This window comes from Pseudonaja textilis, chromosome 7 (assembly GCF_049901715.1).
Source record: "Pseudonaja textilis isolate UNSWEBS1 chromosome 7, rPseTex1.2, whole genome shotgun sequence".
NCBI classification, from domain to species: domain Eukaryota; kingdom Metazoa; phylum Chordata; class Lepidosauria; order Squamata; family Elapidae; genus Pseudonaja; species Pseudonaja textilis.
Genome location: NC_141996.1, coordinates 7,884,210 through 7,908,607, shown reverse-complemented (window position 1 = coordinate 7,908,607; position 24,398 = coordinate 7,884,210). Strand labels below are relative to the sequence as shown.

General features: G+C 40.9%; 1 protein-coding gene across 13 annotated transcripts in view; it reads left to right on the top strand.

Annotated features, from left to right (window-relative positions):
• Window positions 1-24,398, top strand: part of DLG2 (discs large MAGUK scaffold protein 2) — a 979,527-nt gene that overhangs the window by 9,876 nt on the left and 945,253 nt on the right. For all 13 annotated transcript variants that reach the window (XR_015744246.1, XM_087936973.1, XM_087936980.1 and 10 more), the window contains exon 3: window positions 8,071-8,202. Coding sequence is in view for 12 of the 13 variants with exons in the window: in XM_087936980.1 (XP_087793106.1) it covers window positions 8,071-8,202 (132 nt within the window). In the remaining variant the exon portion in view is untranslated. The remainder of the gene's footprint in view (window positions 1-8,070; window positions 8,203-24,398) is intronic.

The following is a 24,398-nucleotide window of genomic DNA, read 5'->3' as shown; positions in this document are numbered from 1 at the left end:
TTTTGCAAAGCAAAGAAATGGGCTTATTCTGGGTTTTTGTTTAGTTTGAACCACCACAGGACTCTTATACCTAATGGGATGAATTGCAAGAAGTCATTTCTTTGCTTCAGCAAGCAAGTGATCCTTACCCTGTTAAAGCTAGTTTAGCTTGGTCAGGCCAAAACTGACCAATAATCTTCTGTTATCTTCTATCTTCTATTTTATATATATATATATATATATGTGTGTGTGTGTGTGTGTGTGTGTATTGGTTTTCGTAGATTTTCACAGGTATAGGTATGTAGGTCGAGGTGACATTTCACTGAAATGTCACCAAGATGCTCTTAATCTTACATGGGAGAAGACCCGAACACACCTAGACCTACACACACACACACACACACACACACACACACACACACACACACACAGTCATTTCTTTGCTTCAGCAAGCAAGTGATTCTTACCCTTTTAAAGCTAGTTTAGCTTGGTCAGGCCAAAACTGACCAATAATTTTCTATTCTATCTTCTATTTTATATATCGATATCGATATGTGTGTGTGTGTGTGTGTATGTTTTCTTAAGTTTTCGCGGGTACTTACCATGTATGGTATTCAGCTTTGTTTGGGTATTTTCCACATCATTGTAGTTGTGCTTTTAAAGTTGTAGCAACGTTTCGGCAGAATCTCATCTGCCATCTGCCAGAAGCCTGATGATGGCAGATGAGATTCTGCCGAAACGTTGCTACAACTTTAAAAGCACAACTACAATGACGTGGGAAAATACCCAAACAAAGCTGAATACCATACATACATACATACATACATACATACATACATACATACATATTGGTTTTCGTAGATTTTCACAGGTATAGATATGTAGGTCTAGATGACATTTCACTGAAATGTCACCAAGATGCTCTTAATCTTACATGGGAAAAGACCCGAACACACCTAGACCTACACACACACACACACACACACACACACACACACACACACACGTAGTCATTTCTTTGCTTCAGCAAGCAAGTGATCCTTACCCTTTTAAAGCTAGTTTAGCCTACAAACTTGAAATTTGGCACATATGTTCCTCTTGGTTTCTAGGTGCTCACTAAGAAAGGATTTTTTGAAATGACCTTCATCAGACCATCCTATATTATTAACACTCTCTGATGCTAAGGAGTTCTATTCCCCCTCCCCACCTGAAAAGAAGCCTGTTCCAAATATAAAACATAAGCAAAGGAGAGGGGTTTCAGTTTTACTTTCACAGCAGCAACCAGCTTTAGTACAGAACAGTTGAGCTAAGCCACACTCAGGCTCCTTGCTGTCTCCTTCTTGCCCACACAGCAAATGCTGCTTCAGTTTCCAAACAGCCCTCAACTCTCTCACACACATTGACAGGATGCTAACCAGATGAATACCGATGGATGGTGGTAGGCAGAGGCACATTTTTTCTCTCCTTATTTTCCTCCCCCAAAACTAAGCCTGATCACATAGTTTCCTAGCGAAGCACGGGTATACAACTAGTCATAAATTATTTTTCCCAGTTTTGGTTTGACCAAGCTAAGACTAGCTTTAATGTAAAATGTCTTACAATTATGTTTATATTCTACGTAGATTTTTACATTTTACATTAACTACATAGATTTTATATAATCTATGTAGTTAATGATGTTAATTACAGCTTTACTTGCACATGGAACAAATGTGTGGCTCAGTTTTGGGAGTTTGAGGCATTTTAAGATGAAAATGCTATAGGTTGGGAGCAAGGGTGTGGATCTTATTGGTACAATATCTGGGTGTGTTTATATTGGGGGGATATTAAGATTTAAACAACATCCAGCCTGATTGAAGAATGACAGCTTTGTCTTACTAAAATAAAATAAAAACCTCATAATATGTTTTGGATAACTTAAGAGAGACTGTGCATTAAATATTCAACATGAGGATCAGCTAGAAAATCATAGCCGGTCCATTTTAGTGAGTAGTATTTATTATACTCAAGGAAGGCTTAAAAAGAAGCACTGAAGAGCAATGGATTGAACTGAGAAGATGCTTTAAGCAGGAAGCTGCAATAATATTTGTTACACAGCAGCCTGAGAAACTAGCATTAGATCTAAAAACTGTCTTTCAACAAGTATTCAGACTAAAATTGGTTTCAAGAAATTCTAGGACCAGTACTATAAGTCACTATCTTCTTCTGGAGAAAAATAACATTGAAGGACAACAAGGATAATATACTGGCAATCCTTGGACCACAATTGAGCCCAGAATTTTTGCTGATAAGTGAAACATTTGTTAAGTGAATTTTGCCCCATTTTACGACCTTTCTTCCCGCAGCTGTGAAGTGAATTACTACAATTGTTAAGTTAATAACACGATTGTTAAGTGAATCCGGCTTCCCCATTGACTTTGCTTGGCAGAAGGTCTCAAAAGGCGACCACATGACCCTGGGACACTGCCACCGTCGTAAATATGAGTCAGTTGCCAAGCATTTTAATTTTGATCACGTGACCAGGGGGATGCTACAACGGTTGTTAAGTGCAAAAAACGCTCATTAATCCTTTTTTTCAGTGCCGTTGTAACTGAACGGTCTCTAAACTGTTGTAAGTTGAGGACTACCTGTACAGAATGCTTACATTTCATAGCAAAATGGTTAAAAAAAAAGTATTCTTTTAATGCCAGGAATTGGACAATGTTATATTAAAAGCGTGTCCCTCTAGTCATCAGTAATCAAATCTGGTGCCTTTATCTTAGATGCCCATTAAGTCCGGCTACTTACGCATCAAAATTGCACATTTATATTGGATTACTAAACCTACTGCCATCCCTGAGAACTACCTGCAATTTAAACTAACAGGTGCAACAAAAGTCTATAATGAGGAATGGAGCTATAATGAGTACTTTTCAGAATGCCAACCCGATTTATTTATTTTTTCTTAGCTTGCAGCTTTTCACTCTCTGGTTTTCTATGGCTTTCCCTTCCACAGTGAACCAATGTACTGTAGCTAATGAGCATGGCAGAAAGAGCTTCGTTAGAAGGTTGATGGTTTCACAAAATATTTGGGCCAACTTCTCTCACCTTCTTTTGATTTCTCAGAAAGCATCCAGGCCCCGAACAATCCCCCACAAACACCCCCTAGAAAATAAAACCAGCAGGTAGCTCCAGCCCAGTTTGGGAATTTGAGTTTATTTTATAAATTCAGCCATGCTCTCTTTAAAAAAAAAAAAAAAGGCAAAAAGTAAACTGGGGATGGGTTGGTGTGGAAGGTTTTAGCTAGATTGCTTAGTGAGAAAGGATGTTTATGACTTCCTACAGACATAGGAGCCATTTAGTACACGTGTTGTCAGCATGCTTTCCAAACCTTGAATGTTCTCCTTGGACTAAAATCAGTTATAGATTTTTCTCAGTCATCTGGAATTAACCAGAGCGACTACCACTAATTGATAGGTCTGGTTCCTGGAGGGAACAGATTACGGCCTTACTTCTTTTCTTCCATTAATGCAGACTTGAAGTATCTGCACGTGTCTTTGTATATGGGGTAGCAGGCAAGCCCAAAGAAAAATACCTTCTATCCTTACAATGGGAATATTGGAATATTTTGTGCGGTAGGCATGGGCAATCTCTGGATTACAGAATAGTAGAGTTGGAAGGGACCTTAGAGGTCTTCTAGTCCAACACCCTGCTCAGGCAGGAAATCCCCTATACCTGTTGTGGTTAGCCAGCAACAGCTACGGATGGCTGAGGAGAGCGAGGACTCAGATGAGGGGCCAGGACCATTAGGGAGTGGACTGCTGCCTTCAGAGATTGTGGGGGCTGGCAGCAGCGATGAGGAGGTTCCCGAGGAGCCTGTGCTTTCCTACGAGCACGCAGGGCTGCTCGTAAGAAAGAGCAGCTGCAACAGCAAGGGCGACTCGGGAGTAAGGCTGCAAGGTAACGGCCCCTTCTTCAAGAAGATAAAGGTCAGCTGTGAAGAGAATGTTCTTTGCAGGAAGCAAAGACGTTTTGAAACTCAGCCTCGTGGACATTACAGTATCTTAAGTTGGTCTTTGAAGACTCTTGTGTTGTGAAATATTTCTGATCTGTGACTCTTTAGCCGTCTCACACCGTTTTGGCGAGGTTTGCGCTTATCAAAGTTAATTAGTTTGCAGCAGCCTTTTAACCGGGGATTCGTAAGACTCATTAAAAGGTTTCTGTTTCCTTTGGTTATTGTTTGTTTTATTGGAAAAGGGTTCGGGTCAGAACAATTCCATTTCAGACACGTGGCTGTCCAGTCTCTTCTTCAAAACCTGCAAGGATGGATCACCCATAACTTGTGAAGGCAAGCCTTTCCACTTATTAAATGTTCCAAGAACTTTCTCCTTAATGCTAGGTTAGTTCTCTCCTGGATTAGTTTCCATCTATTGCCTTCTGGTGCTGTTTCCAGCTACAGATAGTCCTGGACTTACAATGGTTCACTTAGTGACCATTCGAAGTCACAACGACACTGAAAAAAACCCGACTTACGAACATTTTTCACACTTACGACTGTTGCGGCATCCCCATGGTCACGTGATTTACATTGGGTTTGCTTGACAACCGACTCGCATTTACGACGGTTGCAGTGTCCCGTAGTCACGCAATCCTCCTTCAGCGACCTTCTGACAAGCAAAGTCAATGGGGAAAACTAGATTCACTTAACAACCGTGTTACTAATTTAACAACTTCACTGATTCACTCAACAAAGGGGGAGAGAAAAGCCGTAAAATAGGGCAAAACCCACTTAACAAATTTCTCCCTGAACAACATAAATGTGTCGTCGTAAGTTGTAACCTGTATTCCAGCCCTAGAATTTCCAGTGGCCCCAACCAGCATAGTGAACAAGGCTGGGATTTGTAAATTGGCAGCATAGAGTCAGTTGCCACTGTTTTTTCCAACCTGGGAAACTTCCAGATAGGTGAATTTTCAACGGTGATCTTACTTTCTTAGAAAAAAAAATTAAGAACACCCAAAAGATTAATATTTGGCGGCATGCCAGTTTCCAATTATTATTTTACTATTTTTGAAAAGAAATACCATGTAGGTCTAAGCGTATTTAGTATGTCTCTGTATGTGTCTGTTTGGTAACCCAGTCGTTCGTGGCCTTCAGCTGTGATTTAACTGTGGTTTTTTGGGGGAGGCTTGAGTTTGGCTTGCTCCCAACTGGCATATGAAGAATGCTTAGTCAGTCAGAAAGGAAAGGATGCCCAGTTGATTACAAATAAATGCATTGTTAAAACATAGACCTAGTTGTAGCTGGATGTGTCCTTACAAAGAGCTGAGGAAGACTTGTCACCTTTATTCATCAATCAGAGAGAGGAAGACTGGATGGCTTTTTTCACCATTGGTCATTCTCACCATACTACTCAATAGTAGCAACTGTGAAAGGGATCTCGGAGTCCCAGTGGACAACCATTTAAATATGAACCAGCCGTGTGCAGCAGCTGCCAAAAAAGCCAGCACAGTTCTAGGCTGCGTAAACAGAGGGATAGAATCAAGATCATGTGAAGTGTTAATACTGCCTTGGTAAGGCCTCACTTGGAATACTGCATCCAGTTTTGGTCGCCACGATGTAAAAAAGATGTTGAGATTCTAGAAAGAAGAGAAGAGCAACAAAGAGGATTAGGGGACTGGAGGCAAAAACATATGAGGAACAGTTGCTGGAACTGGATATGTCTAGTTTGATGAAAAGAAGGACTAGGGGAGACATGATAGCAGTCTTCCAATATCTCAGGGGCTGCCCCAAAGAAGAGGGAGTCAAGTTGTTATCCAAAGCACCTGAGGGCAGGACAAGATGCAATGGATGGAAATTAATCAAGGAGAGATTCAACCTAGAAATAAGGAGAAATTTCCTGGCAGTTTCGAACAATTAATCAGTGGAACAACTTGCCTCCAGAAGTTGTGAATTCTCCAACACTGGAAGTTTTAAAAAAGATGTTGGATAACCATTTGTCTGAAGTAGTGTAGGATTTCCTGCCTAGGCAGGGGGTTGGATTAGAAAACCTCCACAGTCCCTTCCAACTCTGTTTATTCTGTTCTGTTCTGTTCTGTTCTGTTCTGTTCTGTTCCGTTCCGTTCCGTTCCATTCCATTCCATTCCATTCTATTCTATTGCCTGGTCACTTTCCAATTGGGTTACAGGTAGTTCTCGACTTACAACTTTCTTTAGTGACGGTTTGAAGTTATAATGGTGACTTATGATCGTTGTTCACACTTAAGTTAGAGTGTCCTGGGGTCACATGATCATCACTGAGATGTTCTGACAAGCTGGGTCAATGGGGAAAGCTGGATTTACCTAATGACCATGTGATTCACCTAACTGTAGCTTAATGACTATGGCAACAAAAGTCATAACATTGGACATCGTACTTAATACGATGGTTGAAGATTGAGGACTTGCTGTATTCTTATACGGAAGATATATGTCATGCCCCTGTCGGAGTCTGAATCCGAGGAGGAAGTTGAACAGCTGACGGAGTGGGAGTGTGGCTCCATTGGCTGTGGAGGAAACTGGGGAAGGGCAAAGTCTGGCTGGACAGAGCAGGGGAAGGTAGAACAAGGGAGAGAGAATTCAGAGGAAGACCCAGACCCAGCTTCTCTTCATCCTAGGGCATGCAGGGAGGAACGGAGAAGGGAGCAACATGGGTTGCATGGCTTACCTGGGAGGAAAGGGCCCTGATTTCCTTTATTAACCATAGTTGGGAAGAGAGCTTAAAAGAGATGCATGCTGAGTGCAGCAGCTGCTGGGAGCAAATGTGAGTTTATCTTGTGTTGACTTTAGTTATCTGTGTTCCTGGCATCTTCCCAACCGTGTTGAGTTATTGCCGTACCTTCACATCTGGAATTCCTGCTCCTGCCTGCCAGACTAATTACCTCATTTTTGCCTTGATTGGTCTTATAGTTACAGTTTGTGTTGACCATGTTTTGGACTTGATTCTCTGTAGCCCAAGGCTGTTTCTGGGAGAGTTTTTCTCCAGCCAGAAGGTAACCAGGACATTGGGGGCAAAGTTGGAGCTAATAAAGGGAGTCCTACTGATTATCTGACTAAAAGGAATAGTTTCAGTTTTCAGTTCAATTTAGTGTTTTGTTATTTCTTGTAGCCAATTTCTTATTTTTACCCAATATCTTCTCGTTTAGGGACATAACCACCACATATGAAAGAAGGTTCCATTGGGGACCTTGTCAGAAGGTCGAAAAGGGGATCACATGACATTGCAACTGTCATAAATATGAGTCAATTACCAAGCATTTGAATTTCGATGGGGATGCTACAACAGTCATAAATATGAAAATGGTCATAAGTCACTTTTTTTCAGTACTGTTGTAACTTTGGCCACTATGTTAACTGTTGTTGTAAGTTGAGGACTATCTGCATTTAAGTTTGCCTGTGATTTGCTGTTACTTCTCCATTACTAGTTCTTCTAGAATTTTCAGTAAAATAAACAGCCAACTAGCCTACTTCTGTCTCAATTTTCTTTCGTTTGACCAATCGAAAAGACACAAGAATGTATCAATTAGAGTTTTTTAGAGCTCAGTCATGTGCACAATAATGTAAATAAATAATGTAAATAATGTGTCAATAGGAGCTACAGGTTAAAAAAGAGGCATGATTTTATTTACAGCTGCTATTTTGACTTTTTTTAAAAAAATATTCTCTCCGTAGATGCCCCTGAATTGGAACGTTGCAATTCTGTGTGCAATACAGCTGCCTTACGTTTTAAAGAAATGATTTAAAACACTTTTGTTTTTCATTTTGTTTATCATCAAAGTAACAAATAAACCTCCAAAGTAGTTTATGAGATCAGCTATAAACAAGGTAACATCTGCCCTGGGATATTTGTCTGAAATGCTTAACACAAGCGGTGAGGAAGGCAAAGGGAAACAGATGTATATGACCATTTTTAAACATTTCCATTAATCTGTGCCTCTTTGCTTTAGAACTCAGCAAAATCAAGCTTTGTATTAATTAGTAATCTTTGTATGGCAAATGCATCCTTATGTTTTGCTATTTTTTTTAAAAAATTTTTTACAGTTCAGCTAATTATTGTTCTATTATTATTTTCTTCAGATACTGATCGAGCTTTAGCACTTCTGGAAGATTATTGTAAGAAGTTAAAAAGGCCAGAGGAGCAACAACTGAAAAAAGCCATTAAGAAAGTGATGGGCATCTTTAAAAGCAGTTTGTTCCAGGCCTTGCTAGGTATGTGAATTAATGCTACTTTGTCATACTGTTATGCTTCATTTATTTGGATGTTGTCCTAGATGGCTTTTCCAGAACACTTTCTGAGATCTGGGAATACTGAATGACTATTAGTTATTGGTTATCGATTAGAATAATTACGAATGATAACCCCATGGAAGGCAAAGTCCTTTTTCATGCTATTTACTTTAGGAGAAAATTCCCCTGTTGCTTTATGAGAAAAAGCCACCAGTTCTGTAAAGGAACTATTATGTAGGAGGAAAAATATTTTCGGCCATTGGAGAACAGAGGAACAAAAGGTTTTCTAGTTCCAAAGGTGCTTTTTGAAAAGGGAACTGGACTTTTGGGGGTTTTTTTTTTCCTTGAAAATTTTTTTCCTTGAAAAAAATAGGGAAACTGTAATAATTAGCATCTCCTAACTATAATAACTTGGAATCAGGAATATTACTTCACAGATTCATAGATGATGGCTTAATATCCTGGTTCCTCTTTAACTGCAACCCATGTTTTTTAAAACGGTAAAATATAGTTTTCTGATTTTATAATGATTCAAGTGTATGAGTTGCACGAATGATGAACAGATTTATGTGTCCTTTGGCTTAAGAGTGATTCCCCAAACCAGCTTTTAGGATGAAAGAATTTACCTACTGAATCAACAAACAAGGGGAAAAAAATGTGCTGTTTGAGATGAAAATACACATATTTATTCTTCTTCCTGACTTGGAATGAGGTTTCTTCTTTACCATGGTGCTTTTTTTAAAAATACTACTAAAGAGATTGAAATGGGAAAGCACATAATCTCTCATTATAAAATTGTTTTGCAATTTAATGGCTTTGAACCGCTGTTTTTTTTTTCTAAAGTAGTGGTCTGAGCGTATTCCAGGCTGCAAGATAATGCTGTTGCATAATCAATAATCAGGTTTGGTTACATAATGTCTGCTTTTTAATAATCATGTTTCTGACATCTGTTTGAGACCATTTCAGGTCGATTTGCCAAGTTAATGTGCTTGCATCTCCTACCTCTTACCTTTAAAATTCTGTTGTTGCCGTTGCAGATTTTAGCCTAAATGGTTTTATCTCTGGGTTTTAAATCCTGCCTCCTTGTAGTTTTTGTGCTCTGATACACAATTTACACATTGCCAAAGAACTGCACGCGAGACTGTTTTTTAAACAGTTGGCTTCATTGGGTGCATGTGCAATCTTCCATCTGAGAAGGTCCCAATCTCAGAATGAGTTAGGAACTCTGGATATGCTCTATCCTAGGAAGATTCAAAATAGGTTTGTTTCAAACCATTCTTGGGCCACCTAAACTACCTTGTTCCATGTTTGTTATGGTCTGTTTCAGGGTTGGAATCATCAAGGGCACACTATTTTTGCATACTGCTATATTTCATTTAAATATTTAAGGCAGGGGTCTTCAAACTTGACAGCTTTAAGACTTGCGGACCAACTCCCAGAATTCCTCCTCCAGTCATGTTAGCTCAGGAATTCTGGGAGTTGAAGTCCACAAGTCTTAAACTTGCCAAGAAAATTGCCTGACATCTCAAAGCACCTAGCTGAACTTGGCACCAGATTAGAAACTAATAGATTGTGAGTTCTAGTGCCACTTCAGGCATGAAAGCCGTTAGAGTGACTTTGATCCAATTACCAGGAGACTGTGAGTTCTAGTCTCATCTCGGGCATGAAAGCTGGCTGCATGGATTTGGGCTAATCACCAGGAGTCTGTGAGTTCTAGTCCTGCCTCAGGCATGACAGCTGGCCAGGTGACTTTGGGCCAATCATCTTCTCTCAGCCCAACTCACCTCACAGGGTTGTTGTTGTGTGGAAGATCCAGAGAAGGAAGGAATATTAGATATGTTCACAGCCTTGAGTTATCTATAACAATAAAAGCGGAATTTAAACAACTAAAATAAGTAAGTAAATAAATTTAGGTCTATGGAGATTCTCAGTCATCCAGGTCATAGTTGTCTCAAAGATGCTTTTTCAAGAGGCCACTGGACTTTCTTGCTTTCCTTTGAAGACATTTCCCTTCTCATCCAAGAAGGTTCTTCAGCTCTGACTGGACGGTGGGACGGAATCATTCCCCACCCTCCAGTCAGAGCTGAAGAAGCTTCTTGGATGAGAGACGAAACGTCTTCAAAGAAAAACAAGGAAGTCCAGTTGCCTCTTGAAAAAGCACCTTTCGGACAAGTAAATTTAGGCTTTCCAGATTAGTCACGCCAGCGTATGCCCTAGAATTTGTGGGAGTTTCAGCCCCAGGAAAGCTGGTTTGCAAGGAGAAGGCTGCCCTGTGCTGTGTCCAGCGTGCAGGCATGTTCTTGATATGTTTTCTGTGACATGGTGGTTTTTAGTAACTCAGTAGTTTTATTTATAACTTCTTACACTTGCATGTTAGATCTGAATGCTTTCTTGGGACAGTAAATAAAGGTGGTGTAGAGTGACATCTTGTGGTTGCTTCTCATTGGGAAACATTCTTACATTGTGTAGCTACACTGATCATAGTTCTCCAAGACCCAGATACAGCTACTTGCAAGAATCTTGTTTTTCATCACCATTAATGTGGAACCTGCTTTAAAATGAATCCCTTTAGCCTGTCTTGACTCAAGTGTTTTCCAGATTAGCTACATTTGCACAACAGGTCTATCTTCTTTTCATTGGCTTACATGCAATCTTTCGGTTTGTACAGTACATCAACTCTGTTCCCACAACACGTTTAACCCTGTTAAACATAGTAACACTGAAAACTGATAGCAGAAAAAGACCCAGGAGTGCATCAGGTTTGCTTTTGAGTTTTAAGTTTATTTGTTTTTGTTTTCTTTTTAATTTAAAATACCTGCAAGAATCTTGTTGTGCACCACCATTAATGTGGAAGCTGTTTTATTGTTTTCCATTGCACATTGACAAGCAGCATTGCCTAACCATTAAAGTACCCTGGCCTCATGATCAATGCCTATACATTTTTTTCCAATTAAAGACCAAATCCTGTGCAAACACCCAATTTATTTGCAGTCAGTTGCAATATATCATTCCTTCCAGTTACCTTTCATATCCCACTTGGGTTATAATGAGATTAGGCTTTTCAGTTTCATATCCAGTTCAGCATATTAGCCTACATTTTATTAAGCTAAAGTATTTTCTTGTTTTTCATATTATTCTCTCACAATCCTTTTAGAGTAACTTGCTAGCTTCTGCATTTTTTTTCTTTTCTTCAGTCATACTAGAATTTATCTAAATGGGAAGTGAAAGCTCCCACGGCCTTTGAAAAACCTTTTGTATTGGCGACTGATTAAAGCCATCATATCTGTTTCCAGGATCTAAACCGCTATTTGCATTGGGCAAATTCGATAGCAAACTTTTATAGGAAGGAGAGAATCATGCTGAATTTGTCTAGACTTCCATTGTCAAAATAAAAATGAGGCTTTTTTTTCAAAGCCAACTTAGCTTAGAACCATACCAGCTTTTGGACAAACCACCAACAGAAAGGGACCCTTTCTTGATTCAAATATTGCAAGAATACAAATGGATATAAAATGGAACACTTTGCTTGGAGGGATGATAAAGCGCAATACATCTCATTTTCACATTCGTTTGACTAGGTATGTGCCTGTCATTCCACGTGCTGGTTTGTAAATTTGGGTGAGGTTTAGGTCAAGTAGTGGTAATCAAATTCTTCCCTAGATGCACTTAGAACAGAGCTCTTGAGGTTCAAGGCCAATAGGATTTAAGTTTATTTCTTGAGATCTTAAGGGTCATGAGCAATCAAATCAAAATCAAATCAAATCTGTATTGTCAATGCACAACCTGTGTACAATGAAATTGAATGAGCCTCCCTTGGGATTTAAGGTTATCTTGAGAACTTGAGGTTCATGGCCAATGGGATTTAAGGTTATATCTTGAGAAATTGAAGTTCATGGCCAATGGGATTTAAGATTATATCTTGAGATCTTGAGCTTCATGATTAATGGGATTTAACACATTTAAGGCTATCAAGACACCCAGGTTCTTATTTATTCATTTCTGTGTTAAATTTATATGCCATCTTTTATCAATGTGATTTGGGTGGTATATACACTCCTTCCTCTTCCCCCTTTCCCTCTCAACCACCATCCTAGGAGATAGGATGGGCTGAAAGAGAGGAGTTGGCTCAAAATCACCTTGTTAACTTCTGGGGCTGACACTTAAATAAACCCTATGTCTCTTTGGTGCTAACTCACTGCTCTAAGCACTGTGCTGGCTTTCCAAGGAATTTGGAAGGAGTCCATCCATCCATCCATCCATTCATCCATTCAGATTTTACAGATTTACAGATTTACAGAGTTGGAAAGGACCTTGTAGGTCATCTAGTCCAAGCAAGAGACCCTATACCATTTTTGACAAATGGCAGTCCAGTCTCTTCTTGAAGGTCTCAAGTGATGGTGCTCCCACCACTTCACAGGGCAACTTCTGTTCCATGGGTTGATTGTTCTCACTGTCAGAAAATTTCTCCTTATTTCCAGGTTAAACCTCTCTTTGTTCAGTTTCCATCCATCATTCCTTGTCTGGCCTATAGGTGCTTTGGAAAATAGATACCTAGTTGTCTAGACATCTAGATGCATGTATCACCCCCCACCCTCACGTTTTCTCCATAACAATAAACCTGTGAGATAGGTCAAGCTGAGAGAGAGTGTGATTGGCCCTAAGTCAGCCAGGGAACTTCTATGGTTGAGGAGGGATTAGAACTGGGGGCCTCCTGCTTCCTGTTGGACATCTTCATCACTACACTGCACAGGCTGTTGGGCTGAGATAGGGAACTGTGTCAGCCCTTCAAAGTAGACCAGATCAATATACAGACACTGATTAATTAATCCATTGATTAATTGTTCTCACTGTCAGGAAATTTCTCCTTAATTCTAGGCTGGATCTCTCTTGGATAAATTTCCACCTATTGCTTTCTTGTTCTACTTTCAGGTGCTTTGGAGAAGAGATTGATTCCCTCTTGTTTGTAACAGTCCCTCAAATACTGGAAGACTACAACTGTATCATTTTGGCCTAGCCCTTCTCTAGATATACCCAGTTCCTGCAACCGTTCATCATATGTTTTAGCCTCTAGTCCCGTAATCATCTTTGTTGCTCTTCTACGCACTCTTTCTAGAGTCTCAACATCTTTTTATATCATGGCAACACAAACTGGATGCAATATTCCAAGTGGGGTCTTACCAAAGCATTATAAAGTGGTACTAATTTCACACTTCACATGATCTTGATTCTATCCCTCTATTAATGCAACCTAAGACTGTGTTGGATATTTTGGCAGCCTGATCCTTCCCAGTCATGCTGAAAGGATGCCCAGGGCCACTGTTCTGACCTAGGCTTCCCCCAACAGCACAAAGCGGAGTCCTCGTCCCGATAAATCCCTTTTATTTGATTTACAATGAATTTCCTCTCCAACAAAGTCCCAGCCAACATTCTTTCACAATAGTTCCCAATTACAGACCTTTATCAGGCTTGGAGAGGGGTCAAGGCCCATATCTTTCAGATGCCACAATACTTGGCAAGCATGCCAGAATGAACTAATTGTTTCCTGCAAAGCCACACTCCCTTTTTGCTTCTCTTTTATACTTTATACTTCGTCCACCTGTGGCTTTAACTCCCAAGTCGGCCCTTGTTGCTTAGCTGTTCCCTTCGTCTGGCAACTCTGTGCATACACACACTGGGAACAGGCTCCAACTGTTCTCTGCCTCACTGATGTCTGATTCCAAAAGGAGCTGATAACTGTCAGATAGCTGTGGCCCCAACTCTGCCTTCAACACAAAGTACTGGTCAGAGCCTTCCCCAGACTCCAGGACTGGCCCGTGTTCCTCCTCAACCTCCTCACTGTCCGAATCTGCGGCCAGGTCCGTTGGGCCACAACAGCCACCTTGAAAACCTACACACCTTCAGCCAGATGCCTCTCCCTTCCAACTCCCATCCTGTGTAAAAGAAAAGATATTTTACTACGTGTTGGGAGGAACAATGTAATAAAGAGAGAAAATCTTCGATACTTTAGCCTTTTTCCCCAAGTATTTCTTAACAGTGTTAATAGCACAGCTGGGAGTTGCCAGAGGGGCCACATCAATGAAGTTTTTAGGCTACTGAGCCATGTTTTATTTGAATTTATCTGTGGAGGTCAGTCTTAATTGGAGAGGTTAGAGATGAGGGTTTATTCTGGAAACAGCGTTTCAGGTGCGGTAAAATATGAAAAAGGGAAGGAATTTGAAGTGGACTTTTTTCTTTACTAATGAGAGCAGCGTTTGATGATGGGGTTGTAAAATTTCCCATTTTTCTGTGAGAGTCAAGGAGGGCACATTTCTAACGTTCCTAATTGGGTTGTGTTCTCCAACACGGTGTCCTGTACTCGTGTGTTGGGACTATAAGAGCCTCTCACAACTCTCACTCAGTTGGCTCTGAGCGAGGTTGACGCACCGTGGATGCTGTGAAATTGGGACAAGTGCAGCTCAGCGTACCGAAAAGCAGTAAAAAGGAAAGATTAATTTGCAAATAATTTTTTTATGGAAAAGTTTTAAAGAACAATTCCTTGTTATTGTCAAATCAGACCGAGAGCTATTTGCCCCTCCTTTTCCAGAAGGTAAATGGGCTTTGTCTCTTCATCTAGTAGTTGGATGGAAAAGGACTCGGGGTGACATGGCAGGGGTGGGATTCTACCTGACCGGACCGGTTCTATAGAACCGGTTGTTATGATTCTGCACAGTTAGGAGAACTGGCAAAGTGCACCACTGGCTGGCCCCTCCCCTCTCCGCTCACTCACTCCTTACCTGGCATGCGTGCCATCCAATTTGCCTGCCTTTGGTAAGTTGCTATTTTTCCTTCTGCCCCCGCCCCCCATCAGCTGTTCTGCTGTGCCAGGAGATTTAGATTAGCTAGAAAGCAGGAAATTATTGGATTTCTTGCTTTCTAGCTAATCTAAAAGCAGAGCTGAATCTTCCTTAGGACTGAAGCATCTACTTTTCAGGGCAGACTCAGCTAGCAGATTGCAGAATGGTAGATCTCTGAGGGAATCTGTGATTCTGTGAGCAACTCAATCTGCCTGCCTGCTTTGCTGGGATTTTGGGTAAAAGTTGCTTTTTTTAATAAAAAAACCCCCCAATATTTATATAAATATTTATAATATTTACATACAAGCCACGCCCAGCCAGTCACATGACCACCAAGCCACATCCACAAAATAGGCCATTTGAGGGGCTGTCACTGAGAAGAGGGGGTTGGCCCAAAGCACTTGGACATGAGATAAATAACCTTGAATGGAAACTAATCAAGGAGAGAACCAACCTAGAAATAAAGAGAAATTTCCTGATTAAGTGTGAGAACAGTTAATCAGTGAAACAGCTTGCCTTCAGAAGTTGTGGGTGCTCCATCACTGAAGGTTTTCAAGAAGAGATTGGGCAGCCTTTTGTCCAGGATAGGGACAAAAGAGTGTCCTGCTTGAGCAGGGGGCTGGACTAGATGATCTCCAAGGGCCCTTCCAACTCTGTTTGTCTCTATTTTGTAACTATATTAAGCTGGCTCTAGGATTCTTAGGGGGATGGGTTGTGTTGGAGGCATTAAAAAAAAGCAGAATGGTCATAAGCATTAAAAAGGGAAGTCCTAATTTACTAATTAATTGTAAACAGCACTGCAGCAGAGAGGTTGAAACCTGGTTTCTTTATGTGCAGCTTTTTAAAACGAGCTTTCCAGTATTACAAAGTGTTCAGTTAACAATAAGCATTGTTCCTGTGATTGTTTTTCTCCCTCCAACCCTTCAAAATGTCTTTATTCTTTGTAGCAGCAAGTATTAATGGCTTTCCTTATAACTAGCCTGATGACCTTGCAAACGTTGGAAAAAAAAAATACTGTTGAACCTCCCAACCTCAGCTTTTCTTCCTGTCAGCTGGAATCCCATCACCAGAGAAGTGATTTCAAAAAGAACATTAACAAAAAAAAAAAACACACAATAGAGCCCACACAAGGATAGATCAGAATTTGTTTGTTAGTTGCCGATTCACATTGGCTTGAGCAACTTACAGTATTGTTGGCTGTTTGCTGGGTTGCGAGTAAGCTCTTCAGAAAAATACGTCTGAATTTCTGAGGTAAATTTTTCTTCAAGTCAAGGTTGTCTTTTGGAAACAGCCCAGAAATGGTTTGCTATTGCCTCTTTTCTGGTCTGTGTGCGTATGTATGTATGTGTATATCGATAGATGATAGATGATAGACCAGTGGTTCTCAAGCTATGGTCCACAGACTCCTGGGGAGGGGTGCCCTGCGATTGTCGCCACGAGGTGTGTGTGTGTGTCTTCAAAGGCTTGGAGAAATGTTATGATTTAAATCTTAAGTCTTGGGGGTCCGTGGCTGTGGTCTGTGGGCACAAAAAGTATTTAAAGAGAGTGCATGGTGAAGAAAAAATCGAAAACTACTGGGATGATAGATAGATAGATAGATAGATAGATAGATCGATCGATCTGGATAGATAGATAGATAGATAGATAGATAGATAGATAGATAGATAGGTTTGATAAATTGAAAGAGAGAATAGATATTTAGACAGACAGACAGACAGACAGATAGTTTGATAGACTGAGAGAGAGAATAAATAGATAGGCAGGCAAGCAGGCAGCTAGACCAGGGGTCTTCAAACTTGACAGCTTTAAGACTTGTGGACTTCAATTCCCACAACTTCAACTCCCAGAATTCCTCCTCCAGTCATGTTAGCTCAGGAATTCTGGGAGTTGAAGTCCACAAGTCTTAAACTTGCCAAGTTTGAAGACCCTTGAGCTAGACAGACAGACAGACAGACAGACAGACAGCTAGCTCTGGGATTTTTAGGTAATCAGGTGCTGAGATACATAACCAACTGAACTGAGTTTTCCTGCATTCTCTACTCCAAACACAGTATGCCATTTCTTTTGCTTTTCTTCTACTATCCTTCAGAATGAGAACTACTGCGATTTTCCAACCTATACAGGGGACTGGAATATCACTCTCAATACTCAGGCTATGCATTGTAGAAAGCCTCCAAATTCAGAACCACAAACATCTCTAAAAAAAAGAGAGAAACAGGGTATATATTATTCAGCAGCTTTCATAATCTTCCACAACCTTCCTTGAAGGCTTTCTGGAGAAATGAAAGAAAGAGATGACGGCTAATGCCGGAAGCCAAAGCTAGCTAAGGTGACCTCCTCAAACCTTTAAGATCTGGGATGTTTAGTGGTCCCTTAACCCCCCGAATAACTTGGTATCTTTCAACAGACCTTATCTGGAAACATTCCATTCTCTTTCTTTTTTTATAGTGTTTGCTTTTTTCATAAAACACCAGGACTTTCTTTTTTTTAACATTTGAAAGTTAGTATTAATTTCTTGGTATTTTGAAAGCTGTCTTGTATTTTTTTTTTTTTTAATCGTGGTAACAGCTTGACTCTTCAGTTCACTTGACACCAGTTTTCTCGGTACTGGTGTTTCCAAACATTTTAACATGTTGGATATGTGGGGCTTAGTTTGACCAGCACTGATGCTATTACTTAGGCTAATGAAACGTTTGCAAGAAAACATGTCAGCTCAGAGAACACCAAGGACCTCTCATTTCAACCCCAAACTAAAAATATTCTCCTTTATTGGGGTTCAATTTATTGGGGGTGCCAGAGGGAAGTCCGACACTGTGTTAAATGTGCATAAGAAATGCCACCAGAGGTCACCCTTGATCAGGAATTAGACCTTCTTTGTAAAGAAAATGATTGTTGGTTTTTTTTGGTATTTTATCTGATTGAATGATTTAAAAGAATAACTTTCCTTCTGTCTTATTACTCACATTAAAAACCTTTAAAGACGGTATCTCATTGGGTTTGCATCATATAGGATGAAAGCATTGAATAATTATAGATTATTATCATCTATTATAGAGTCCTATTATCGGGATGTGGTGGGTCAGTGGCTAAGATGCTGAGCTTGTCAATCAGAAAGGTCGGCAGTTGGGCTGTTCGAATCCCTAGAGCTGCGTCACGGAGTGAGCTCCCATTACTTATCCCAGCTTCTGCCAACCTAGCAGTTCAAAAGCATGTAAAAATGCAAGTAGAAAAATAGGGACCACTTTGGTGGGAAGGTCACAGCATTCCATGCGCCTTCGGTGTTTAGTCATGCCGGCCAGATGACCACGGAGATGTCTTCGGAGAGCGCTGGCTCTTTGGCCTTGTAATGGAGATGAGCACCGCTTCCTAGAGTTAGTTAGTTAGTTTACTTTATTGTCGTTGCACCTCATACAATGCAATCAAACACCATCTTCAGAGCACATTATGACTATGAAAATAAACACAAACACACATCCTTCACTCTCCACACATTGAACTGAAAAACTCCCGACACCGCACCAACACTGCACTATACAGCAGAATTCAAACAAGGCTTGCTGACTATACATGTTCCTTATCCCACAGGATTCAATCAAAGAAAGGATCCAAAAAACACACAGAATCATACACACCATACACTGAAAGAAGGAGCGGCCAGCCCCAGCATCCATCTGCGCAGCCATCTTGAAAACTGGAAACGACTAGCAAGCGTGTGCGAGGGGAACCTTTACCTTTACCTTATTATCATTCCATGGAGTTGTTGTGCAAGTTGCAATCAGAACGTAATTTTGGGGGCACCAGATGTCAAGCGCATGATTTCCACTCGCTCAGAGCAAATCCGTTCAAACAGTGGAAAGTGTGCATGGCAAGGTGGGAAATTGTAATAAGAGCATTGAACCAAAGACGCCCCTAAGTGTAATTCCATCTTTGCTTAAAAATAATTGGACTATCCTTTCACGAAAAACATATTATGAGTTCCTGCAAATTTAAAGCCAAATTTAAGATAGGTTGGAACTCAGCAGCCAGCTGGACTGATACACCATTGAATGCTGGGTCCGAAGGAAGCTATAACAAGCCTTTCACGAGACAATCAAGTTCATCCAATTTGTGCAGCTGGAGGTCCCCAATTGTGCGAAAATCTTCTTCAAATTTATAAGCACCCCCACCAGTGGCACAAGCACTGTACATAACGTGGATTTTTTTTTTTTTATTTCTTCCCATTTGAATAAAAGTAGGTAAGTCATACGTTAGGAATCTGATAAAGTGCAAATTTCCCTTCCATCCAAAGAGTATCAAGTCTTTTAAGTTCAAGGTGGACATCTCGAATACCAGTGGACCCATACGGTGCATTTGATATTAAATATTTACGAATTCTCTTCAGACTTTCAATGTCTTCCTGCTCTTCTTCTGCAGTAATATCTATAGCAGTGGTAGCTAACCTTTTTGGGCTCCTGTGCCAAAAATTGTGCAAGCTCTTGCGCGCTCGCGCTCGTGTGCCAGCACCCATAAAGCACTGCGTGCCTCTCTTCGCCCCCTACGCATGCGCGTGCAATCGCCCCACTCCCCGCCACCCTCTTACCTGCACTGCATCTCACAGCTGATTTTCGGCTAGTTTGAGGCCTTTTTCGGCCTCCCGGAGGCTTGAGGAAGGCTTCTGCAGGCTTTGCAGGCTGAAAACTAGGTCCGTTTAGTCATTTCCGGTATTTCTGGAAAAACAGGAAGTAATGAAACAGGCCTAGTTTTTGGCCTGCAAAGCCTGCAGAAGCCTTCCTCAAGCCTCCAGGAAGTCAAAAAAGGCCACAAACCAGCAGAAAATCAGCTGTGAGGCATGCGCATGCCCAGTGAGGTAAGTTTGCCTGCAGCTCATATACCGGCAGAAATGGCTCTGCATGCCATTTGTGGCACACGTGCCATAGGTTCACCATCATGGATCTATAGGTTCAAAATATGCAAGTTTCAAGGCAGAAGGAAACAGAAGATTGAGACCAATGTCAGCAAAAGAGTTGGTCCCCTTAGAGTTTCTTGGGGTCCAGCTGTAAGTCCACACCTTTGGCATCAGGTCTTCCGATGGGTGTTTTCATTCTGTTATAGAACACCCCCCAAATAATCAACCAATCATGTTTGGGTAGAAAGACTGTATAGGTAGTCCTTCACTTACAACCATGGTTGAGCCTGGTAATTATAGTTGTGAGTAGTGATGGTCATAAGAATGGGAGATCATGTGACCGACCCAATTTTAACAAGCATTTTGTGATAATGGTTAAGTGAACACAGCAGTTGCTAAACAAAAACTGTAGTTGTTGAACCAACACTGCGGTCATTAAACAAACCCATTGTTTGTCAGAACTGGTTGGGGTTTTTTTTTGCCGGAAACTGGAAATAAACACTGGTTTCCAGAAAAAACGTTGTAAGTTGTGGTTGTTCGATTGTGGGGTGCTACAAACAGCCATAAATGCAGTCCGGGTGTTGAGTATCCAAAATGCAGTCATGTGTGCGGCTATTACAACTCTGCAAACCAGGTTGTATGTAGTTTTAAGGGGCCTGATATAACCGCAAATGGTCGCTGAATTTTGATCATGTGACTGTGGGGATGCTGCATTGGTCATAAGTGTGAAAAATGGTCATAAATCACTTTCTGCAGTGCTTTGGCTTGTCCAAAAGTTGCAAAAGGGGAATCCCATGATCAGGGTGGATAAAAAAATCATTGCTTTTTTAAAAAAATAAAAAAATGGATTTAAAAAAAAATTAAATTGGACTTTTTTTTATTTTTATCAAATTTATTTTGGATAAATTTGCTTTTGGAGTAAAAATCTATCTAAAGATAGTTTTCTGTTTAAGATAAATTAATAATTTAGTTTATTCAACATGAAATGAAACTTAGTTATGTAGCATGAGGCTGCATATTCTGCAATATTAGGTGACTGTCGGTAAGTCAACAGTGGGTCAGAGGAGGAGCTGCTGCAGGACAGGGATGATAGTTGCTCTTTAAAAATTATGATTTAAATTGACTTGATTTAAATCAAGCCGTTTTACTAGTGATTTAAATCATGATTTAAATCAATTCGATTTAAAAATCGAATCCACCCTACCTGTGATCTTGGGAAACAGCAACGGACAGAAGTATGAACCAGTTTAGAAACATATGAACGTTGGTCGCATGATGCTACTGTTCTGACCAAGGCTTCCTGATACACCAACAAACACACATTCAATCCAAAACCCTTTTATTTTAGTTTAACGGCTGTGAATTATTGTCATTCACAGCCTGTAATGAGTCTCGACCAGGTATAAATAGTCCCATGGAAGGCTGCCAAAGTCCTTTGGGAGAAGTCTGATAAGAACATACCTTTATCTTACTTGAAGTGCTGCCAACGACTAAAGTACAAATTAGTCTTTCAAACAGAGCACAAATTCACCATGGAGCTTTCAGCTTTCAAACCCAGCAGAGCGAACAACGTTGCTTCCTGCAAAGGTTCCTGTCCCTTTGCACTTCCTTTATGTCTTATTGGAGGGGCCAATCATCTCCAAGCCTCACTCCTGAGTCGCCCCTTTTGTCTTAGCTGCTCTTGCCTTCTGGAAGCTACACACACACACACACACACACACACACACACACACACACAGGGAAGAGGCACCCCTGGTTCTTCTGCCTTGCTGCTGTCAGATTCTGGAGGCTCTGGAATCAGCACATAAGTCCCAGATGGCCTCTGACCCCATCTCTGTATTGAACTCAGGACCAACGTCCAAGTCATCCCCAGACTCCCAGAATTGGCCATGTTCTTCCCAACAGTCCGATTCTGCTGCCACCTCTGCCGGCTGCCGGCAGACCACAACAGCTACCAAGATCGTAAGTGTGAAAAATGGTCATAAGTCACTTTTCCTCCCAGTGCGGTTGAAACTTTGAAAAGGTCACTAAATGAACTGTTGTAAGTCGAGGACAGCCTGTATTTTAGACTTCCATTTGTAAATAATTCTGAACGGAGCATGGTTGCGGGTTGGCTAATGCGGTATGCCTTTGGAACATGGAAGAAATCACTCCTGTCTCCCCAGAAATGATGGAGCGCACGCTGTCAAATTGCAAAACGCTGACATGTTTCCCACGTCGTCCCTTGGCATTCAGAGAAATCTTAGCAGCTGCTTCCGATCTTGTCAGCTGGCTGCAGAGAAAAGCAGGCCAAGTCCCTTGAATTTTATACCCAGCTGTTTTCAAAAGGAATATGCAAAATGTTCCTTTTTTTTCCAGAAATGGAACTTCCGGTGAAGTCAAGAACATTCAGGGTTTCCACCCCTCCTACCCACTTTGCAGGCTATGTAGATGGAGATGTGTATCTTCCAGAAACCAAATAGGTCCGTGGTTGTTTCAAAACACGACAGCGCGCTCCAGTCCCTGAGGAAAATGGAACATTCTGGAATTCCCCAGAACGTTCTGCCTCTGGAATGAAACATTTTGACCGCGTTTTAAGTTTTAAGCTGTGAAATGAGATGCTGCATTTTTGGAAGGAGAGATATTTTGGCATTGGAAGTAAAATATAATGTACAGGTAGTCCTCGACTTACAGTTCTGGAAAGGAAACTTCACGAGGACAGTGGTGTCACCCAAGCAGGAAAAGCCCAAAGGGAACATCAAGCCAGCCATAAAACAAACTTGCATAGGAAAAGGAATCAAATAAAAGGTATTAAAGAAGCCCCTTAGACAAAAGTCCAAATAATTAAGAAAACTAGGGAAACAAGAAAAGAAAACCCTTCCAAATCAGCAAAACAAACAAAAGACACAAAATATATTGCAAAGGAGACAGACAGGAGATTGCCACAAAACAAATATAAGAAAACATTAGGACGAAACTGAAAATCCAATCAAACCACCCCACAGGGTTTACCCTCTGGCGGAAATGAAGACAACCCCTGACAGCATTTAAAACATTAAGAAATATAAACACAAGCACTCACACACAAAAGGAGAAAAAAAGTATAAAAATCAGGGGCTTATTATACAAAGCTAGCTAGCCCCAGGAACGCAGACTTCTTGCTATCTCTTGCCTTCCTGAAAAAAAAAAAAAAAGAACCAGCTTTCAAGCAGTTGTCTGTATCCTTGCACCGGAGCTCTCCCATCAGGAAAATCGAATCCTCAGAAGAAAGGCATTTTCCAAGCCTTTCAACACAGTGACTTGTTTAGTGATGGTTTGAAGTTACAGTGCCACTGAAGAAAGTGACTTATGACCTTTTCACGCTTACAACCATGGCAGCATCCCATGGTCATGTGACCAATTTTCAGATGCTTGGCAACTGACTCACATTTATGACAGTTGCAGTATCCCAGAATCATATCCCCTTTTTGTTCATCTTCTGACCAGCAAAGTCAATGGGGAAGCTAGATTCCCTTAACAACCTCAGTGATTCACTTAAGAACCGTGGCACAAATGGTCATAAAATGAGGCAAAAGCCACTTAGCAACTGTCTTGCTTAGCAATGGAAATTTGGGGCTCAGTTATGGTCATAAGTCAAAGACTACTTGTACACATACGTTAGTACTAAAAAAGTTTACAACTTGGCCTGGTCTCTTTTCTGAAGATAAAACCTGCCATAACACATCATCTTACTACATTGTGTAACCAAGATCTTTTCCTCCCCACCTCCCTCCCAATTTTGTTCCTGTGTATGAAATTGATTTACTGATTGTACCTAATAGAAAAACAGAGGTGGAAGGGACCTTGGAGGTCTTCTAGTCCAACTCCCTGTCTAGGCAGGAAACCAACCCTACCCCACTTCAGACAAACGGTTATCCAATATTTTCTTAAAAACTTCCAGTGTTGGAGCATTCATACCTTCTGGAGGCAAGTTTTTCCACTGATTAATTGTTCTAACTGTCAGGAAATTTCTCTTTAATTCTAGGTTACTTCTCTCTTTAATTAGTTTCCATCCATTGCATCTTGTCCTGCCCTCAGGTGCTTTGGAGAATAGCTTGACTCCCTCTTCTTTGCGGCAGCCCTTGGGATATTAGAAGACTGCTATCATGTCTCCCCTAGTCCTTTTTTCCCCATTAAACTAGACATACCCAGTTCCAGCAACCGGTCTTTATATGTTTTTGCCTCCAGTCCCCTAATCCTCTTTGTTGCTCTTCTCTGCACACTTTCTAGAGTCTCCACATCTTTTTTACATCATGGCGACCAAAACTGGATGCGGTATTCCAAGTCTAGCCTTACCAAGGCATTATAAAGCGGTATTAACGCTTCACGTGATCTTGATTCTATCCCTCTGGTTTACGCAGCCTAGAACTGTGTTGGCTTTTTTGGCAGCTGCTGCACACGGCTGGCTCATCTTTAAATGGTTGTCCACTGGGACTCCGAGA